The 19,743-nt window shown below is 40.7% G+C and overlaps 1 protein-coding gene across 7 annotated transcripts in view; it reads left to right on the forward strand.

Annotated features, from left to right (window-relative positions):
- Nucleotides 1-19,743, forward strand: part of ptprz1a (protein tyrosine phosphatase receptor type Z1a) — a 126,151-nt gene that overhangs the window by 98,628 nt on the left and 7,780 nt on the right. For 5 of the 7 annotated variants that reach the window (XM_060914761.1, XM_060914758.1, XM_060914762.1 and 2 more), the window contains 13 exons: nucleotides 5,563-5,583; nucleotides 5,784-5,880; nucleotides 6,055-6,140; nucleotides 6,448-6,582; nucleotides 6,802-6,936; nucleotides 7,095-7,258; nucleotides 11,459-11,594; nucleotides 12,378-12,524; nucleotides 14,763-14,856; nucleotides 15,092-15,165; nucleotides 15,444-15,572; nucleotides 17,920-18,072; nucleotides 19,002-19,144. In XM_060914761.1, coding sequence (XP_060770744.1) covers nucleotides 5,563-5,583; nucleotides 5,784-5,880; nucleotides 6,055-6,140; nucleotides 6,448-6,582; nucleotides 6,802-6,936; nucleotides 7,095-7,258; nucleotides 11,459-11,594; nucleotides 12,378-12,524; nucleotides 14,763-14,856; nucleotides 15,092-15,165; nucleotides 15,444-15,572; nucleotides 17,920-18,072; nucleotides 19,002-19,144 — 1,514 coding nt within the window. Of the gene's footprint in view, nucleotides 1-5,562; nucleotides 5,584-5,783; nucleotides 5,881-6,054; nucleotides 6,141-6,447; nucleotides 6,583-6,801; nucleotides 6,937-7,094; nucleotides 7,259-11,458; nucleotides 11,595-12,377; nucleotides 12,525-14,762; nucleotides 14,857-15,091; nucleotides 15,166-15,443; nucleotides 15,573-17,919; nucleotides 18,073-19,001; nucleotides 19,145-19,743 lie in introns of those variants that run through there. The other 2 variants (XM_060914759.1, XM_060914763.1) reach the window with 2 other exon arrangements.

A 19,743-nucleotide genomic window follows, 5' to 3' on the forward strand; every position in this document is an offset into this window, starting at 1 on the left:
GTGAACCCTTTAGAATTTTCTATATTTCTGCATAAATATGACCTACAACATCATCAGATTTTCACACAAGTCCTAAAAGTAGATAAAGAGAATCCAGTTAAACAAATGAGACAAAAATATTATACTTGGTCTTTTATTTATTGAGGAAAATGATCCAATATTACATATCTGTGAGTGGCAGAAGTATGTGAACCTCTAGGATTAGCAGTTAATTTGAAGGTGAAATTAGAGTCAGGTGTTTTCAATCAATGGGATGACGATCAGGTGTGAGTGGGCACCCTGTTTTATTTAAAGAACAGGGATTTATCTATTTTCTCTCTTTTTTTTTATTTAATTTTTTTTTTCTTTTTACTGTGTTTGATGTTTGTTTGAGTGTTTTGTCTGCCGGTTGTGGTGTAGCTCCGGACCCAGTTTTGGGCATCGGTTCCCTCCAGGCCTTGGTTCGCTGTGGGTGATGCCTGTGCTCCCAGCTATGGACTGCAGTGAGCCCGTTGCTCATTTTAACATCGTGGTTGTCCAGCGCTGTGTGCTTTAATGCTTGGCGTGATGTTCCGAGTGATGTTGCTCGGTGGCGTCACGGCAGCTGTGCAGGTGGTTTGGGACATACCAGAGCTCTGCATGGCGGTGCTTCTGTACTTGCTTTGTGGATCCATGGCGTGGTGTTCAAGCGATGTTGCTGGCGGCATCACAGTGGCTGTGCTGGAGATGTGGGACTTGTTTTCGTGCGCCTTTTGGTGGGACTGTGGCTGCTACACCACTGGAATGATATCCTGACCCCTATTTGGTGGACTTTTTTCTTTTCTTTTTTCTGTCTATTATTGTAAAGCGACCTTGGGTTTTGAGAAGGCACTATATAAATTGAACATATTATTATTATTATTATTATTATTATTATTAAAGTCTGATCTTCACAACACGTTTGTGGAAGTGTATCATGGCACGAACAAAGGAGATTTCTGAGGAGCTCAGAAAAAGCATTGTTGATGCTCATCAGGCTGGAAAAGGTTACAAAACCACCTCTAAAGAGTTTGGACTCCACCAATCCACAGTCAGACAGATTGTGTACAAATGGAAGAAATTCAAGACCATTGTTACCCTCCCTAGGAGTGGTCGACCAACAAAGATCACTCCAAGAGCAAGGCGTGTAATAGTCGGCGAGGTCACAAAGGACCCCAGGGTAACTTCTAAGCAACTGAAGGCCTCTCTCACATTGGCCAATGTTAATGTTCATGAGTCCACCATCAGGAGAACAACAATGGTGTGCATGGCAGGGTTGCAAGGAGAAAGCCACTGCTCTCCAAAAAGAACATTGCTGCTTGTCTGCAGTTTGCTAAAGATCACGTGGACAAGCCAGAAGGCTATTGGGAAAATGGTTTGTGGAAGAATGAGACCAAAATAGAACTCTTTGGTTTAAATGAGAAGCGTTATGTTTGTAGAAAGGAAAACACTGCATTCCAGCATAAGAACCTTATCCCATCTGTGAAACATGGTGGTAGTATCATGGTTTGGGCTTGTTTTGCTCCATCTGGGCCAGGACGGCTTGCCATCATTGATGGAACAATGAATTCTGAATTATACAAGCGAATTCTAAAGGAAAATGTCAGGACATCTGTCCATGAACTGAATCTCAAGAGAAGGTGGGTCATGCAGCAAGACAATGACCCTAAGCACACAATTCATTCTACCAAATGTTTTGGAATGGCCAAGTCAAAGTCCTGATCTTAATCCAATTGAAATGTTGTGGAAGGACCTGAAGCGAGCAGTTCATGTGAGGAAACCCACCAACATCCCAGAGTTGAAGCTGTTCTGTACGGAGGAGTTATTACTGCACAAGAGGGTCACACCAGATACTGAAAGCAAAGGTTCACATACTTTTGCCACTCACAGATATGTAATAATGGATCATTTTTCTCAATAAATAAATGACCAAGTATAATATTTTTGTTTCATTTGTTCAACTGGGTTCTTTTTATTTACTTTTAGGACTTGTGTGAAAATCTGATGATGTTTTAGGTCATATTTATGCAGAAATACAGAAAATTCTAAAGGGTTCACAAACTTTCAAGCACCACTGTAAGTACAGTACTCAAGTAAATGTACTTCGTCACTGTCCACCTCTGGGAAAGACTGTTTCTGTTTGCGCCTGAAGAAGAAGGAGCTGCTCTTTGTACTACAGTAGACACAGACACTTCGGCCTGTTTTGGCTACAGCACACTTGGATGAAATACCGAAAGGAGGAGAGAGTAGTTGTTTAGACAGTTTATTTAGTTTACAGGCAGTATTTGACAGAAGATGGATATGATGTGTTAATAGTACCTGAAGATACAGTATTAACTGAACAGCGTACATTTTGCTCATGTTGTGAGAGAATCTCTTTCCGAGCCTATAAATACAGAAAAAAACGATGAGTTATTTGAGAGAGATAACAGGATGGTGTGTCCATTCATTTGATATTGAAATCATGTTTTAGATGCAATATAACATCGCACGTGTTTCAGTGGACAAAAAGGCAATGACAAGATTCAGAAATACACAGGGATAAACTTATCACAGAGTGATTTATAAATGAATCTTTCAATAGCCTTTTCCTTCGTGCCAATTCCATGATTATTGTAGGGACTTTACCTTCAAATTTCAAAACAGGTTCAGTTCACCTTAAAATCAGCTCTCTGTAAAGGGACACCACAAGAACGGCATAGGTTTTGGAATTTTGAAAAAAAAATCTTTTATGGTTGCAGAGATACGATGATTTTAGTAAAAAATAAATAACGGTAATTGCGCGCTGAGCCCCCAACACACACACACACACACACACACACACACACACACACACACACACACACACACACACACCTTGACTTAACGTTGTAGCACAAAATAGAAAGGGTCTACATGGTCCTAATTGGTACTGTTAGAACCAGAAAAGGTTGTAGTTTTATGAGCAGCTTAGTTTTGGAGGTGAACCCTGACAAATTCCTGGCTTCTGTGCGCTCGCTGCACACAATGCATATGGCACAAAAGTGAAAGTAAGTGCATAATTACTGCCATTATTTAGCCTTGTGCCAAGTACCAAGTGAGGTTACAAACCTGGCAATTACAAAAAGACACTGCTTTATGATAACTGTGAAAGTTGAACACCAAATCAGTAAAATAAATAAATAAATAAAAATTTGAAAAAGGGAATACGCAAACTATGATTTGTACAATGTACAGTATTAACTTCCTGGGCTCCAGAAAACTGCTGGAGCAGTTGTTGCTCTTCTTCTTCACAAGCGACTTGGCTTGCGTATTCGTCCGCCTCTTTCTCCATGGCTATAGGTTCTAAATCATCCTCACACAACCAACCAAAGACTGAGGATGAATTTAAAGAGCTTTCATGTCTTTTTCAGAAGAATCAGTATCAAAATGCGCCATTGCAGAGAATATTACAGAGTCAGTGTGGACACAAAAGAAGGCAGTGGCGCATATGACATCACACATGCAGCACCGCTGACCTATAAACCGCTGCGATCTAATAATGGCGGACAAGCTTTTAGTGATTTTTGGAACAGAATTCAGACGCAATGAAATTATTTTTCGGACCAATTTTTTATTTATCAGTGAACTCTACAACCTATTAGAGCATATTACACACAGAAAACCTGGGACTTTATGATGTAATGTTTATTAGACTAGCACTTTAAGGTGCTACTCTATGGTATAAAATTCTGTTGATATTAAGGACATTGACAGCACTTTGGAGCATACCTGTCAACTTTGAGGTTTGAAAAAAAGGGATAGTTCCCAGATTTTTAACTCAAAATAAGGGAAAATTTCGGAAAGTCGAAATTTCCGAAAATTTTGGAAAGTCGGTAATTGAACTGACTTTTCTTCACAAAATTAAATTCGTCCTGCCATTTGGGCAAGTAGCGGCAATACACCTTTTTTGGTTTTGCCTCGCTCCTTTCTTTATTCATGTCTCTAGTCTCGCAGTCTACTGAAACTCGCTCCCTGAGGACAGTGCTTGAAGTGGAAAAAAAGAAGTGCAGGAACCCTGATTTTCTGACAATGCCATCCCAGTCATTCAAATAAGTTCAAATCAAGTTCAAATTTTTTAATTGAAAACTTCAGTTTTTGTATTGCCTTCACGCATTTTGCAAAACTTGGTTCATAAGGACAATGCTCTACTCTTTTCATCTGTTGTTGTGCTACAGTATTTGTTGTTTGAACAGATGTGTTTTCACAATGACTCTCTGAGATATTATTTTTGAACGAAGTGTCTTAGTTTGTAGACAGCTGTAGTAAAAACAAATCAGAACTAAGAACCACAACCATATTGTCAAGTTGTGTATGATTTTCCCGTTTTGTGCCCCAACTTCAAAAGAGCTTTGGTCACACAAGGAACACTCAGTTTTTCCCCTTTTTTTGTTTTTTATTGAAGTTCAAAGGTGATGAAGGGGTTGATTAGGGCTTGATTAGGTTGATAACCTTAAGAACAACAGAAAAACATTGCATCATATTAAGTTTAAACTAATAAAAACAAGTCATCACAGCATTACTTTAAGTTTCAAAAATAAAAAAATGAGTAATTAGTGCACATATTGCACTAAAAGAAAAGCAAAAGAAGGTTTAACACCTTTAAGTTTACTAATCACATACATAAACACCTTTAAGTTTAACTAAGTTCACTAATCACCAAACCGCTCTCACGGTGCGCTCACTGGATGCGACCCAGCGCACTGAAAGGACGCGGCCAATAACAAGAAGGCGCTGCTCAACGCACTGCGCACAGCTGCTCAGCTCGCGCTGATTTTTTGGCGAAGCGTGATAAAGGCTGTACAGCTTGTCGAAGAAGATCTTAAAGTTGTTCATGCCATTGATCTGCTTTAAAACATCCCCAACTGCTAATTCAAGCCTGTGGTTGAGGCAGTGCCAGACAAACAAATGGGGAAACTTCGCAAACAACTGCGCTGCCACTCCGGTGAAAATAAAGAAGTGCAGGAACGCAGTTCCGGTGCGTTCCGGCCCACTTCAAGCCCTGCCTGAGGAAAGAATTACGACCATCTTTTAGTTTTGTGAGAAGTTCCGAGCAGTGACCTTGGTCAGACTAGCGCTATGGTTCTGACAGTCTTCTTCACAGACATGCAATTAAAATCAATGTGTAATTACTAGACTGCCACCTGCTGTACTGGAGAGGGCGGGGACGTGAATTCATGGCCCGACTTCCTGCTGTAAACTCCGGTCAGAGGCGCGTCATGAATTCTGGACCTACCGACTTTTTTATATTGTGAAAATACGGGACTTTTATATAATGTGAAAATACGGGATATTTTTGGGAAAATAAAAAAAAACGGGAAGACAGCGGGAAATAAGTCAAAATAAGGGATTTCCCGGGAAAAACGGGAGGGTTGACAGGTATGCTTTGGAGCTGGTTGTCCACCAGCACAGACCCACACAGTGCATGAGGCATGTTATGAAAATGTTCTGCTTATGCTTGTTTGCTACATTATTTGCCATGTATTTGTGCACTGCTTGTCATGGAATTTCATTGCTGTGCTTTGTGCATTCTCACTCCCCGATTAGATATTGAAAGAGTATTTTGAGGTAAGCCACATCTCCCTTCTGATTTGATTTGATCTGACTGCATTTGATGTTGCTCTAGCATGTGTTATTTGGTTGTTTGCTTCACACGCTCACTGATTTGTATCTATTTTGGGATAGACAGCAACCATAGTTGAGTTTCACAGTGACACTGAATGCATTGGATAGTGTATTACAGTGTGCATATGTGTGTTTATTTGTAGGAGATTCAGTCATGCACAGTGGATCTGGAAACTACAACAGACAGCTCCATTCACCCAGAAAACAAGAGCAAGAACCGATACGTCAACATTTTAGCCTGTATGCGAAACTGGAAGCACCATAAATAGCCATTCTCACAGCACATCATATTCTCTGTGCAAACAGTCCAGTATAAATATTTTATACCTATTTGCAGTATGTTTCCTTGCACACAGGCAGGAATAAGTTCAAACACAGTACATGAGGACTAATATGTGATTGCATTTATTTCAGATGACCACAGTAGAGTCAGACTCTCACCCCATACTGATAAAGATGGAAAGATTGAAGGGGACTATATCAATGCCAACTATGTAGATGTGAGTATTTATCTTGGTCAGAGATATTACAGGTATATTATGACATTAATGTGCTTATATTTTCAGTCAGTGAGAGATAATACCAAGGAAAGTGGCTGCTACATAAAGGGAACATAATATTATTTCATTTGACATGAACCATAGTGGGCTGGGTTTAGCACAGCTTCAGTCGTTTATCATAATCACATACCAAAGTGTGAATCCCAATTTTCAAATACAGAGCAGATTGCTGCTATTATATGCCACCAAATGTCTTATATTACACTGATTTCTTTCCTCTCTCTCTGGGTCTCTCTTGCCCACCCAGGGTTTTAATAAACCGAGGGCCTACATAGCAGCTCAGGGCCCTCTGAAGTCGAGCACTGTGGACTTCTGGAGGATGGTGTGGGAGCAGAATGTTGGCATAATCATCATGATCACAAATCTGGTGGAGAAAGGCAGAGTGAGCTATCGTTTAGTGTCTCTAAATCCTTCTTCTGAAGAGCTCTAAAATGTCAGTGTGTTCGCTGCTGACACTGTCTGTTTACACTGTCTCCTGTGTCAGACCTTTCACAAACACCATCATCGCCAAGCTAATGACAGATTGATCTTAATAATGACTCATGCTTTTGGTACATTTGTGTTTTTCCTTGTGATAATGCTTATTTTGTCTCTCTCACAGAGAAAATGTGACCAGTACTGGCCTTTGGAGAGCCAAGAAGAATATGGCCATTTCCTTGTAACTGTTAAGAGCACCAAGGTCATGGCTTACTACACCCAAAGAACCTTCACTGTACGAAACACACATGTAAAGAAGGTACGATCATGCAAAGTATCCTAATTTATCAAACCTTTCATACTTTTTGTTTTAGCCATATGTAAATACAGTGTTTGCTTTGCCTTTCCTATTTTGATTTGAGTTGTTTTCCCCCCCTTTCTGTCTATTGCCATTCCGTTGCTCTCACCTGCTCCTAGGGTTCTCAGAAAGGTCGTGCTAATGAGAGGATGGTAGTGCAGTACCACTACACACAATGGCCAGATATGGGTGTGCCTGAGTGTGTCTTGCCTGTACTCTCATTTGTACGCAAGTCCTCTAGAGCCTGGACTGAGGACATGGGGCCCATAGTGATACACTGCAGGTAGGTCTGAAAACATAGCATCAGAACTAAACTACAGATCCCATCTCAAACTAGATTTTTTTTTTTCAGTTTTCCATTGAAATTGAACAATCAGCATGCATCTTGATTATTCAGTACAGAAAGTGGAAAGACATAAATATAATTATAACACATTTTATATCAAGCTATTTAAAATGTCCATCCATCTCATTATCTCTAGCCGCTTATCCTGTCCAACAGGGTTGCAGGCAAGCTGGAGCCTATCCCAGCTGACTACGGGCGAAAGGCGGGGTACACCCTGGACAAGTCGCCAGGTCATCGCATGGCTGACACATAGACACAGACAACCATTCACACTCACATTCACACCTACAGTCAATTTAGTGTCACCAGTTAACCTAACCTGCATGCCTTTGGACTGTGGGGGAAACCGGAGCACCCGGAGGAAACCCACGTGGACATGGGGAGAACATGCAGACTCCACTCAGAAAGGCCCTCGCCGGCCACTGAGCTCGAACCCAGGACCTTCTTGCTGTGAGGCGACAGCGCTAACCACTACACCACTGTGCTGCCCCCTATTTAAAATGTGACAGGTGGAAAATAAAACATTAAAAATAAAAAAACAAGGGGCATGTGATATTCTTCCTACCCCTCCTATATCATATGTAATGGCTTTACCATGTGTTTACTTGTGTTTTTTACTCACTGAAATGTATTCTTTAACTAATTTTTTGTCCTATGATTAAAATAACTTCCTCATGCAGAGCTGAGAAAGACGATTAGGTTATTTTTAACTTGTGTGTGGGAAAGAAAACCATTTGAGTTTGGTTTTGATTTAAATAAGCATAGTAAATAATAATCGAATAATGAATAGGATATTCATGAAGGGACGCCACGGTGGTGTAGTGTTTAGCACTGTCGCCTCACAGCAAGAAGGTCCTGGGTTCGAGCCCAGCGGCCGGCGAGGGCCTTTCTGTGTGGAGTTTGCATGTTCTCCCCGTGTCTGTGTGGGTTTCCTCCGGGTGCTCCGGTTTCCCCCATAGTCCAAAGACATGCAGGTTAGGCTAATTGGTGGCTCTAAATTGACCGTAGGTGTGACTGTGAGTGTGAATGGTTGTTTGTCTCTGTGTGTCAGCCCTGCGATGACCTGGCAACTTGTCCAGGGTGTACCCCGCCTTTCGCCCGTAGTCCAGCTTGCCTGCGACCCTGTAGATCAGAATAAGCGGCTACAGATAATGGATGGATATTCCTGAAGTCCTAACAGGTTGTTGTCGTTGTCACTGCTGAACCTGAGCCAGGCTTGAGGCAAACCATGTTTGCTTGGCTTGGCCAGAATTGCAGCAGTAGAGTGGCCGGTTCCTTTCTGCACGCTCACACACCCATTCACACCTACAGGCAGTTTAGAGTAGTGTGTTAGCCTAACTGCAAGTCTTTGGACTGTGGGGGAAACCCATAGAGACATGGGGAGAACATGCAAACTCCACACAGAAAGGCCCCTGTCAGCCAGTGGGCTCGAACCCAGAACCTTCTTGCTATGAAGCGACAGTGCCAACCACTGTGCCACCCTTGTCCTAACAAGTAGTATACAGTAACCATGAAAAACAGAGCAGTTGTTAAAATAAACCAACCCTTCGTTTTTCACATGCCAGACATAAACATTGTAAATGTTTTTTTCTATTCCGTGTCTTTTATTAAACATCCTAAACAGCAGCCCAGTGCAACCTGATAGTGTAATAAAAAATATCACTCCCTACTTGGCTAGGATTCCACAGAATCATTGGTTTTCCTGACATCAATCACTCAGGCTACTGACTACACTGATGTAACTGTTAAAGCACCATTAGAAAATACATTCAGTTATGTTAATCATAAGAGTTTCGGTTCCCTGAGTCTGCATTTGGTAAATACAGTATTAAGCATATTATATTAATAATGACATTAACACATAAAAATATTCACCAAAACAGCTTCATGAACCCTTATTAATCAAAATCTGTTTCAGAAAAGTTTTGTTGTTGTTGTTTGAATGCTTCTCCTTTGCACTAGCAAACAATGACTTTTTAGGTACCCTTTGACAATGCTTACTTTCCATATGTAGTTAATTGTGGCTGTGTTTGTATTTAAATAAGCATGAACACAGAGGTTACACACAATTGGTATTTATTAGGCTTCATTACTTGCGCGTACATGCTGCCTACGCACATTTGATTAATTCCAGTTTTATTGTACAAATGAGGTTTATAAATAGAATGCAGTTTAGACCCTAAGGTGAATCACATATAAAAGTTTCAATACATGTTCGTAATGTCATGAAAGGGAAATATTTTTGATGGTTATTGAAAAAAGGTAATAAATTCAAATTGATATGCAGAAGATGTTTAATTAAGACGAAATGAAGGAATTAGAGACTATTATTTAACTTATTTGCTGTGAGGCTGCTGTCGACAGCAGTATTCTTTCCAGAGGTCCATAATTCACTAAACCATACAGCCAATTCACAATATATGCCATCTACATACCATCATTAATCCACTGTGGATGTGTCCACACCACCAGGGGCGCAGATAGGATTTTTGAACTGGGGGGGACTGAGCTGTCAGCAAATGATTCCATTTTGTGTATATATATATATATATATATATATATATATATATATATAGTTTGGGGTCACTTTGAAATGTCCTTATTTTTGAAAGAAAAGCACTGTTCTTTTCAATGAAGATCACTTTAAACTAATCAGAAATCCACTCTATACATTACTAATGTGCTAAATGACTATTCTAGCTGCAAATGTCTGGTTTTTGGTGCAATATCTCCATAGGTGTATAGAGGCCCATTTCCAGCAACTCTCACTCCAGTGTTCTAATGGTACAATGTGTTTGCTCATTGCCTCAGAAGGCTAATGGATGATTAGAAAACCCTTGTACAATCATGTTAGCACAGCTGAAAACAGTTGAGCTCTTTAGAGAAGCTATAAAACTGACCTTCCTTTGAGCAGATTGAGTTTCTGGAGCATCACATTTGTGGGCTCGATTAAATGCTCAAAATGGCCAGAAAAATGTCTTGACTATATTTTCTATTCATTTTACAACTTATGGTGGTAAATAAAAGTGTGACTTTTCATGGAAAACACAAAATTGTCTGGGTGACCCCAAACTTTTGAACGGTAGTGTGTATACATGTTATTTCACCTCCCTCACTGCCATCACCAGGAACTACCTGCAGGCCAGGACAGTGATAACATTTTAACATAGCCTATGGAAATCCAAAGTTTACACATTATCATCACGCATAGAAATTGCAAAACTGCAAAACTAGTTTTAAAACCGCTAAGTTCCAACTGTTAAACATAGCGAGAGGCTGGGCTGTGTGTGTGTGTGTGTGTGTGTGTGTGTGTGTGTGTGTGTGTGTGTGTGTGTAAGGTGTAAACCAGTGCATCCTGACTTTCTAACTATGCCTGTGTGTTGCGTGAGCGGCAGTCAGTCAACAACTCTTTGCAAAGTTTCCTTATGAAACAATATGCTCGCTGAAATTATGGCAGGGAACGCCAGATTAAACATTAAAACTGCCTTCTGAGCACTGTATCTACAGGCTACCACCGAAAGAAGGAGGCTACCAGAAAGGCATCTCTACTCCGTACGATTTTACTTTCACTACGACATTACTTTGAACAGACTATCAAAAAATTGCAAGGTGATATGATAAAGTAAGGCACAGTTTACTTACAGCCATTTTTTTTTTTTTGAAAAAACAATGCAATCGTTTTCTGCCTTTTGGCACCCTTCATCATGCCGTGTTGGGGTCCTGAACTAGGAGGAGCTGTCCCCGATATGCCTGTCAAACTTGTTGTGGGTAACCATAGCAACCAAGCTCGAGCTCGCAACCCGTGCAGTCTGCGCAGTTGCAACTATGTCTGTACTGCTGTGCACCTCAATAAACCGAATGGTAATTAGTCTTTTGATTTTTCCGTGAGGTTTGCCTTATGCAAAGAAAGACAGCATAGACGTTTTTTCCTCCTTATAAGTGGGGGGGACCGAACGAGGTGAATTTAAATCTGGGTGGGACGAATCCCCCCCCCCCCCCCCCCCGTCCCCCCCTCTATCTGCGCCCGTGCACACCACAATACTAGTATTACATTCTTTCCACCATCCTTTTCCACCTTCTACTTATGACTTATTTAACTATTAATCTTGTGTTATGATTGTGTGTATGTGTGTATAGTGCTGGTGTGGGGCGAACAGGCACCTACATTGTCCTGGACAGCATGATGAAGCAGATCAAAGAGCAGGGTCAGGTGAACATCATGGGCTTTCTCAAACACATCCGCACTCAGAGGAACTACCTGGTACAGACTGAGGTATGAGATCAAGCTAATGACCGCTAATGGAAATAACTATTGAAAACATACACACACGGACACTTTATTGGGAATATCTGTACACCTGCTCATTCATGCAATTATACAGTCAGCCAGTCATATGGGAAAACATCGTCTGAGTTTCCAACCTTCAACTGTCCAGTTTTGGTGAGCCTGTGCCCACTGTAGCCTCAGATTCCTGTTCTTGGCTGACAGGAGTAGAAAGTGATGTGGGATTTTGCTGCTCTGCACCAAGGTTTCAAATGTGGTGCATTTCGAGATGCTTTTCTGCTCATCATGGTTGTAAAGAGTGATTATCTGATCTCTGTCATCAAGAAGGCATTTCCACCCACAGAACTGCCGCTCACTGGATATTTTTTGTTTTTCCTGTAATTCTACTTAAATTGTAGAGACTGTTACGTGTGAAAATCCCATAAGATCAGCTGTTTTTGAAATCCTTAAACCAGCCCATCTGGAACCAACAACGATGCCGCAGTCAAGATCACTGCAGTCACATATTAACTGAAGCTTTTCACCTGTATCTGTATGATTTTATGCATTGCACTGTTGCCACATGTTTGACTATATAACTGCATGCATGAGCAGGGGTACATATGTTCCTGTTAAAGTGGTTGGTAAGTGTATGTTCTATGCTTCTTTTTGTTCATTATTAATCATAATATCAAACGCAGTTAATACAAATTTGTGAAGCTAATAAGTAATGGCACGATCATGGAATTCAGGGTGTTTGTCAGTCAGTCTTGTTTTCTTCCACAATTACAGGAGCAATACATTTTCATCCATGATGCACTGGTGGAAGCAATCCTAAGTGGAGAGACAGATGTGCCCACTAGTCATGTTCATAGTTATGTTAATGACCTACTCACCACCGGCCCTTCATGCACAATGTGCCTGGAAAAGCAATTTAAGGTATGAAGAAATCCAAGCAACAGAGGTGGTAAACATATTCAAATTATTTGCTCACAAGTGCAATTTCTTCAAATACTAATACACATCTACATCTAAAGCTTCACATTTTTCACTAATTTGAGAGCTACAAACTTTGAAAGGCAGGGTAGTTAATTTTTTAGAAGCATTTTAGTTATATTTCTTGAGGTACAAATCCCAACAGCAATGAATTAATCTGACAATAAAAAGAAAAAAAATCTGTCATCTGTGGCAGTTGCAGGGCTGTAAAAAGCCCATCAAATCATTTCATTCAGTCAGAATTAAATGATTGGATGGCCTATCTGCCTGTCTGCCTACCGACCCGCGCACACCCTGCCCATGCATTCACTGCGCATGACCAGAGTCTTCCACAAGCCAAGGCAAGCATATTGCGCACATATTGCTAAAGCTAGCTAGCTAGTTGACAGCTGTGAGTACAATAGCCATGTTTATTGTTTACATTCATTATGATGATGTTTGGTGTTTAGATATGAGGTAGTTGGATATGACAACGGTGTGCTATCCCCACAAACACTGAAGGGAAGGCTGAAGGGAGGGGGTGGGATTTTTTGGTTGGATACTTTCAAAATCTAGCCCATTACTGTTAATTTCTACAAAATTACGTACCCTGCCTTTAAATGTACTAAACATATGAAAGTGAATGTAAAAGAAAAATATCTGCCTCACAGCATGCACTTGTTTTAGTTACTAATGGTAAAATAGTGTACACATACATGTCAACCTTTTGGTCAGTCAAACCTGTATAACCAACCTCCAAAATCCGTATTTCCCTTATAAAATCCTTATAAGATGCAAATTAAAATAATTTACCTAAAATTTGAATGATATTTAACAATGATATATCCAAGTTACTTTTTATTCAATATTAATAACAATAAACCTTCAGAATGAATACAAAGCTCCAATGTTTGACAAAAACACAAAGTGTCACTCTAATGTTCTGAATTGTACTCCATGACAGCTTTTTTAGCAGTCTGCACCAATACCTCACTAGGCTCCATGTCACAGCAAGTGTCTGTGTTGATCTTGCTGGAGTGCCCATTCAGAATCTTTTCAGTCGCCAGTGAAAGTCGCTCAGGTGGAAATACGCTTTTCAAACAAAATGTTACTTCCCGGTTGGCGGGATTCTCGCAATGCGGTGTGCGCATGATCAAAAGTGGAACAAAGTCTCGCTACCACAAGATAACGCGCGATTTCATAAGACTCTTTACTGGCTGTCTGTGGTGTACAGTACGTTTGTAAATGTTATGCGCTCTTTTATCATCGTGGGAATTGATTATAGCTCTAAATAAATATTGAAGTTTTTTTTAAAGAATCCGTATAACTTTATTTGTACGCCCGTATACTACGTTTATTGAATCAAATCCGTATAAAATACGGACATTCCGTATAGGTTGACATGTATGTGTACATAAGACTTAGTAGCTGCAACAACAACATATCCCTCATGTTAACTATCCATCCATCCATTATCCGTAACCGCTTATCCTGTGCAGGGTCACAGGCAAGCTGGAGCCTATCCCAGCTGACTACAGGCGAAAGGCAGGGTACACCCTGGACAAGTCGCCAGGTCATCGCAGGGCTGACACATAGACACAGACAACCATTAACACTCACATTCACACCTACGGTCAATTTAGAGTCACCAATTAGCCTAACCTGCATGTCTTTGGCCTATGGGGGAAACCGGAGCACCTAGAGGAAACCCACGCGGACACAGGGAGAACATGCAAACTCCCCACAGAAAGGCCCCCGTCGGCCGCTGGGCTCGAACCCAGAACCTTTTTGCTCTGAGGTGACAGTGCTAACCACTACACCATCGTGCTGCCTCATGTTAACTAGTTGAATGATAGTAACTAGCTGTTACATTACAAACTGTTGTGACCGAAAATAAAATACTTGCAGCAACAGATATATTACAGTGGGAGGTATTAGGTCTCATTCTTATCTGTTATAGTATTAAGTGAAAGAAAAACTCAAAGTCTAGATACTTAAAAACAACACTGAAGTACAGTAACAAAGTAATTGTTGGAAGTACACCTTTACACCTCTGTCAAGCAGGCTCAGTCAAACAGAGGGGAAGAAAGAGAAACGAGTGGTACATGGGTATGATTTCTGACTGGTTTACTGTTTTGTTTTGTTTTTTATCCTTGATGTTTGATGGGTAGTTGTGTTTTTATTGTTGTTGTTTTTTTTCAGCTGGTGAGTCAATCCAGTACCAAGCAGGGTGATTTCACTGCTGCTTTAAAAGACTGCAACAAAGACAAGAACAGGAGCTCGTGTTTGATACCTGGTGAGTTCCCAGAACTGTACAACACCCATCATGAAGGTACTGTGATTATGGAAGGGATTAACATGAACGAAGAAGTCATGAGGCTCCTGATCTTAGGATTTTATTGTTTCACTTGCTGTATAACTAAATCTGATTGCAGTATCAGTTGAAAGCAAATGCAGATTTTCTAATCAGTAAGAATCATATAGAATAATTACAGTAGTAACCCAGTTTAATGGTACTTGGTGTGTTTTAGTGGATAGATACAGAGTGTGTTTGTCTACAACATCAGAAGAGACCTCAGACTACATCAATGCTTCTTATATTATGGTGAGCCATTGATACAGTTCTAATAATTTCACAGCTTTGTTTTCAGGAGGCTGTTTAATGAGGTTAAAACATATTAAGGGAGAAGTAAAATTCTAAAGTGCAGTGTTGTTATCCAGAAAATCAGTCTGCGTTGCATCACATGTTTTAATAGTAAAGTTACAATTAAAGTAAGATTAGATGTTAAAAATATTACATCTATTTTGGTATTTGGAAAACCCTTTCTTTTCTTAGCCATATTTTATATTTGTGTTCTCTGTATGTTGGGGCTTTTGTTACAGGGATATCAGCACAGCAATGAGTACATCATTACCCAGAATCCCCTGCCAAGCACAGTGAAGGATTTCTGGAGGATGGTTTGGGACCACAACGCCCAGGTTATAGTCTCACTCCCTGATGGCACCAGCCTGGTAAGTTATCTCAACCTTCTTTAAGACTTTATTATTATTATTAATGTTGGATGAGTATTCTGTTCGCCCTGCGATGACCTGGCGACTTGTCCAGGGCAGGGGCGGTCTTAACATAGAGGCATAGGTAGGCGGCTGCTTGGGGCCCCCCACCAGCGGTCGTAGTAGGGGGGCCCCCAACCAACCTCAAGAAAAAGAAAAAGCCCCTTATCATGATTCATGAACACTTCAAAAGTATGGTACATTTTACTAATATTCCTAAGAAATACGTTGAAGTAGTAGTTAAAATGTCCAGTTCATGGTTATCTGTCCCTACACATACTTTCACAATGAAATGGACTAGTCCATAACGCTGCGCAGCACGAAAGGTAAACACATAGTGACAGGAGTCTGAACAACGCGAAAATGAAAAGGAGTTACCCAAGCGGATCAAAAAAAAAGAAAAAAGCGAAAAGACGCTGACACACACACACACACACACACACACACACACACACACACACACACACACAAACACTAACTCACACACACACAGAGAAACACTCACTCACACACAAACACACAATCATGTACATAGTTTTGTTTATAGAATGTTTGAAATGTTCTGATCTTTAAAAAAAAATAAACAGTGCTGGTTTTTCTGGCATTTTGGCAAAGACAGATGTTATCTGAAATCTTGTTCTCTGTTGGGTTCCATCATGACTATTAGTTTGTGCAGTGCTACACTTTGTGTGTTCTCTGCTTTCCATCTTCATTTTGGAGTAAAGAAGTGTATGCAGGGTTTAAAGGGGAATGTTTTTTTCTCCTCTCCAACCTTTACTTCCCTATAGATTAGCTTTACCTGCCTATCCACCATGCAGTCGGTACATTTTTTTTTTTTTCGGATCGGATGAGGGGGGCTCCATACATACCTTCGCCTGGGGCCCCCAATTTGCTAAATCCGCCACTGGTCCAGGGTGTACCCCGCCTTTCGCCCGTAGTCAGCTGGGATAGGCTCCAGCTTGCCTGCGACCCTGTAGAACAGGATAAAGCGGCTAGAGATGATGAGATGAGATGAGATGAGTATTCTGTTCTTATTTATTCAGAAACGTTTCAAATTAATGTTGAAATGTTTGAAAATGTTTTGTATATTTCAGTAGTAAATTCTATGAAAATGAATGCATTACTCTGTAGGTAGTAAATCTTTTCATCTTTGACATGTTTTTCTTCTTAGTCTTTGTAAGCCACACACACAAAAAATAGTGTTCATAGTTGCAATCAGCAACACAGTGGCACAGCAGGTAGTGTTGGTGTCGAACAGTACCAGGGTCCCTGGTTTGATCCTGAGTTTGGATTAATGGCTGTCTGTTTCATTTGTCCTCCTTGCGTCTGTGAGTTTCTCTGGGTTCCCTGATTTCCTCCTTCCTCCTAAAAACATTCCAGTTGGTGACCTACAGGCATGAGTGTGTACATGATACCCTGCAATGCAACAGTGTCCCGTTCAGAGTGTATTCTCGCCTTGTGTTCTTGGCAAGATAAAGCGCTATGGATTCACCACGATCCTGACCAGGATAAAGCACTTATTAAAGTTGAATGAAGGAATAGCTTTCAGAGCTTTGACTCACCTCATCTTATCTCATTATCTCTAGCCGCTTTATCCTTCTACAGGGTCGCAGGCAAGCTGGAGCCTATCCCAGCTGACTACGGGCAAAAGGTCATTACAGGGTTGACACATAGACACAGGCAACCATTCACACCTACGGTCAATTTAGAGTCACCAGTTAACCTAACCTGCATGTCTTTGGACTGTGGGGGAAACCGGAGCACCCAGAGGAAACCCACGCGGACACGGGGAGAACATGCAAACTCCGCACAGAAAGGCCCTCGCCGGCCACGGGGCTCAAACCCGGACCTTCTTGCTGTGAGGCGACAGCGCTAACCACTACACCACCGTGCCGCCCCGCTTTGACTCATAATAATAATAATAATAATAATTAAAGTATGATTTCACAGCAGTATATAGTCAGGAAATTAATTGAGAACAAATAATGTATTTACTGACTACAAGTATTAATGTAGAAACGTGAGTTTGGAGTCTGATTATGCAATCATTATGACAGGCCTAGTTACAGAAAAAACCTATAGTATAAGTATAGTAGCAAATTTTATCCCAGATTAGTCCAGGGTTGAATTTCAAACTACCCGATCCAGCTACGGTAAAAACCGTGTTTCACTAACACACACAGTGGTCCAGATGGCGATAAATGATCATTGAAATTCAACATTGCAGGTGTTCTCTTAACTTCACAGGCATTAATTCAACACTGGGGATTTTGCTATACAGTTGTTGTTTATTCTCTCTCTCTCACAGACAGAAGCGACAGAACCAGTGATGTTCTGGCCCAGAAGAGACCAGCCTATTAGCTGTAAAATGTTCACGGTGTCCTTAAGAGGGGAGGAGCGTGTGTGTCTGTCTCATGAGGAGATACTGATTGTACAGGATTATATTCTGGAAGCTTCTCAGGTAAATCTGTCAGTTTGTCTTGCACACTTGCCCACAGCCGGAGTCCTGACCTCATGAAGTAGCCAATGAAGAGTCACTGTAACTCATCGTCTGTGGTAGGCATTTAATCAAATATGAATACATTTGAATTGAACAGTTGTCTGTCGTTAGAAAGGTTCACGAGGGTTGAGATAAGAGGTGTGCATTGGAACAAAACAATTCCAAAACAAAAAGCATGTGATTTAAAAAACAAAACAGTTTTCTGCACATCTCTACTTGAGAATAATCATGAACTTGACCGATGTAGCTGAGGTTGAGGAGCTGTCAGGGCAAGAATTAACAGACCATGTTCACAGTGCTAGGATTTCCACTTCTGTCTTTTTCCCAGAGTTTTCCAGTGCATCCAGGGGCACAGTGGTATAGTTAGTTTTTCATTTCATAGAAATAAACCTATGTCCACTGGGTATAACTCCAAATACAGATATAGATACTGCTATTTGGAGCATTGAATGGATACAGATAGTGTAATTGTGTTACACCCTTACACTGTGAGCATTTAGATGATCTACTGTATATATTCTGTCAGAGTTGTCACTATTAGAGAATATGTATCACATATATCAGCACTCATTATGAATATGGCTGCAAGCTGGTGCCAGATAACTGTGGCGTTCGTTTAGAGAAGCACATGGCTGCTGAAAAGACTGAGAGTTGAGCCTTGTAAACACTGAGCATGTCTCAGCCGAACACATCTGTTCTCTCTCACAGATCTCACACCTCTCCATCTGCACACGCAATTACTGCAGCAGACCACACATGCTCACTTTTTACTGTCCAACACACACACACACACACACACACACACACACACACACACACACACACACGCTCTTCTGATTTTCTTCTCTGTCTGTCTGTCTGTCTGTCTGTCTGTCTTCCTGTCTCTGAAGGATGACTACGTTCTAGAAGTGAGGCATTACCGCACGCCTCTCTGGCCAAACCCAGACAGCCCAATCAGCAAGACTTTTGAGCTTATTAGTGTAATTCGAGGGGAGCAGGCCACTAAAGAGGGACCCATGATTCTACATGATGAGTATGTTCTCACTTTACCTTTGATTTTTATAGAATGGGATGGAACTAAACAAAATTACATCTCGTGTACTGCTGTACAAGTTTACTTTCTATACAAGCCTCGTTAATCCTTTTGTCTCATTTATCTTTTTGTCATTATAATCTATAGCATATCATTAGTTCTTAATTTCAGTTTCTAATCAGTGTGACTGAAATACAGATAAAGTTTTAAAAAAAAAAAGCATAAGTACTGTCAATCAAGCAGGTCTACAGTTAGATTTCCCTCAGTATGTATTACTGGCTAATTATCAGCTTTGCCAAAATGTAACTAAATTAGTACACGATTTGGGGAAAATGCCAAAGAAAAAAAATGCAAAAATTAGTACAGGTCATAAAAATGTGCAAAAATAATATCAGGTATTGTATGAATGGATTTTAAAAATTACACCACATCTCACACCAAAAAAATACAGATTATATGCATGTTTCACCTTCATGCTGATTCTAGAGATGAAAGTGGAGCAAAGAAAAAAACCCTGAAAGTCAAACTAAGATATGGGAGCGGGGCGGCAACGTCCCCCGAAAATATTTTAATAACTCCGGTGTTGAGTCGTCCATTGT

The sequence above is a fragment of the Neoarius graeffei genome, chromosome 2 (genome assembly GCF_027579695.1).
Source record: "Neoarius graeffei isolate fNeoGra1 chromosome 2, fNeoGra1.pri, whole genome shotgun sequence".
In the NCBI taxonomy this organism is placed as follows: domain Eukaryota; kingdom Metazoa; phylum Chordata; class Actinopteri; order Siluriformes; family Ariidae; genus Neoarius; species Neoarius graeffei.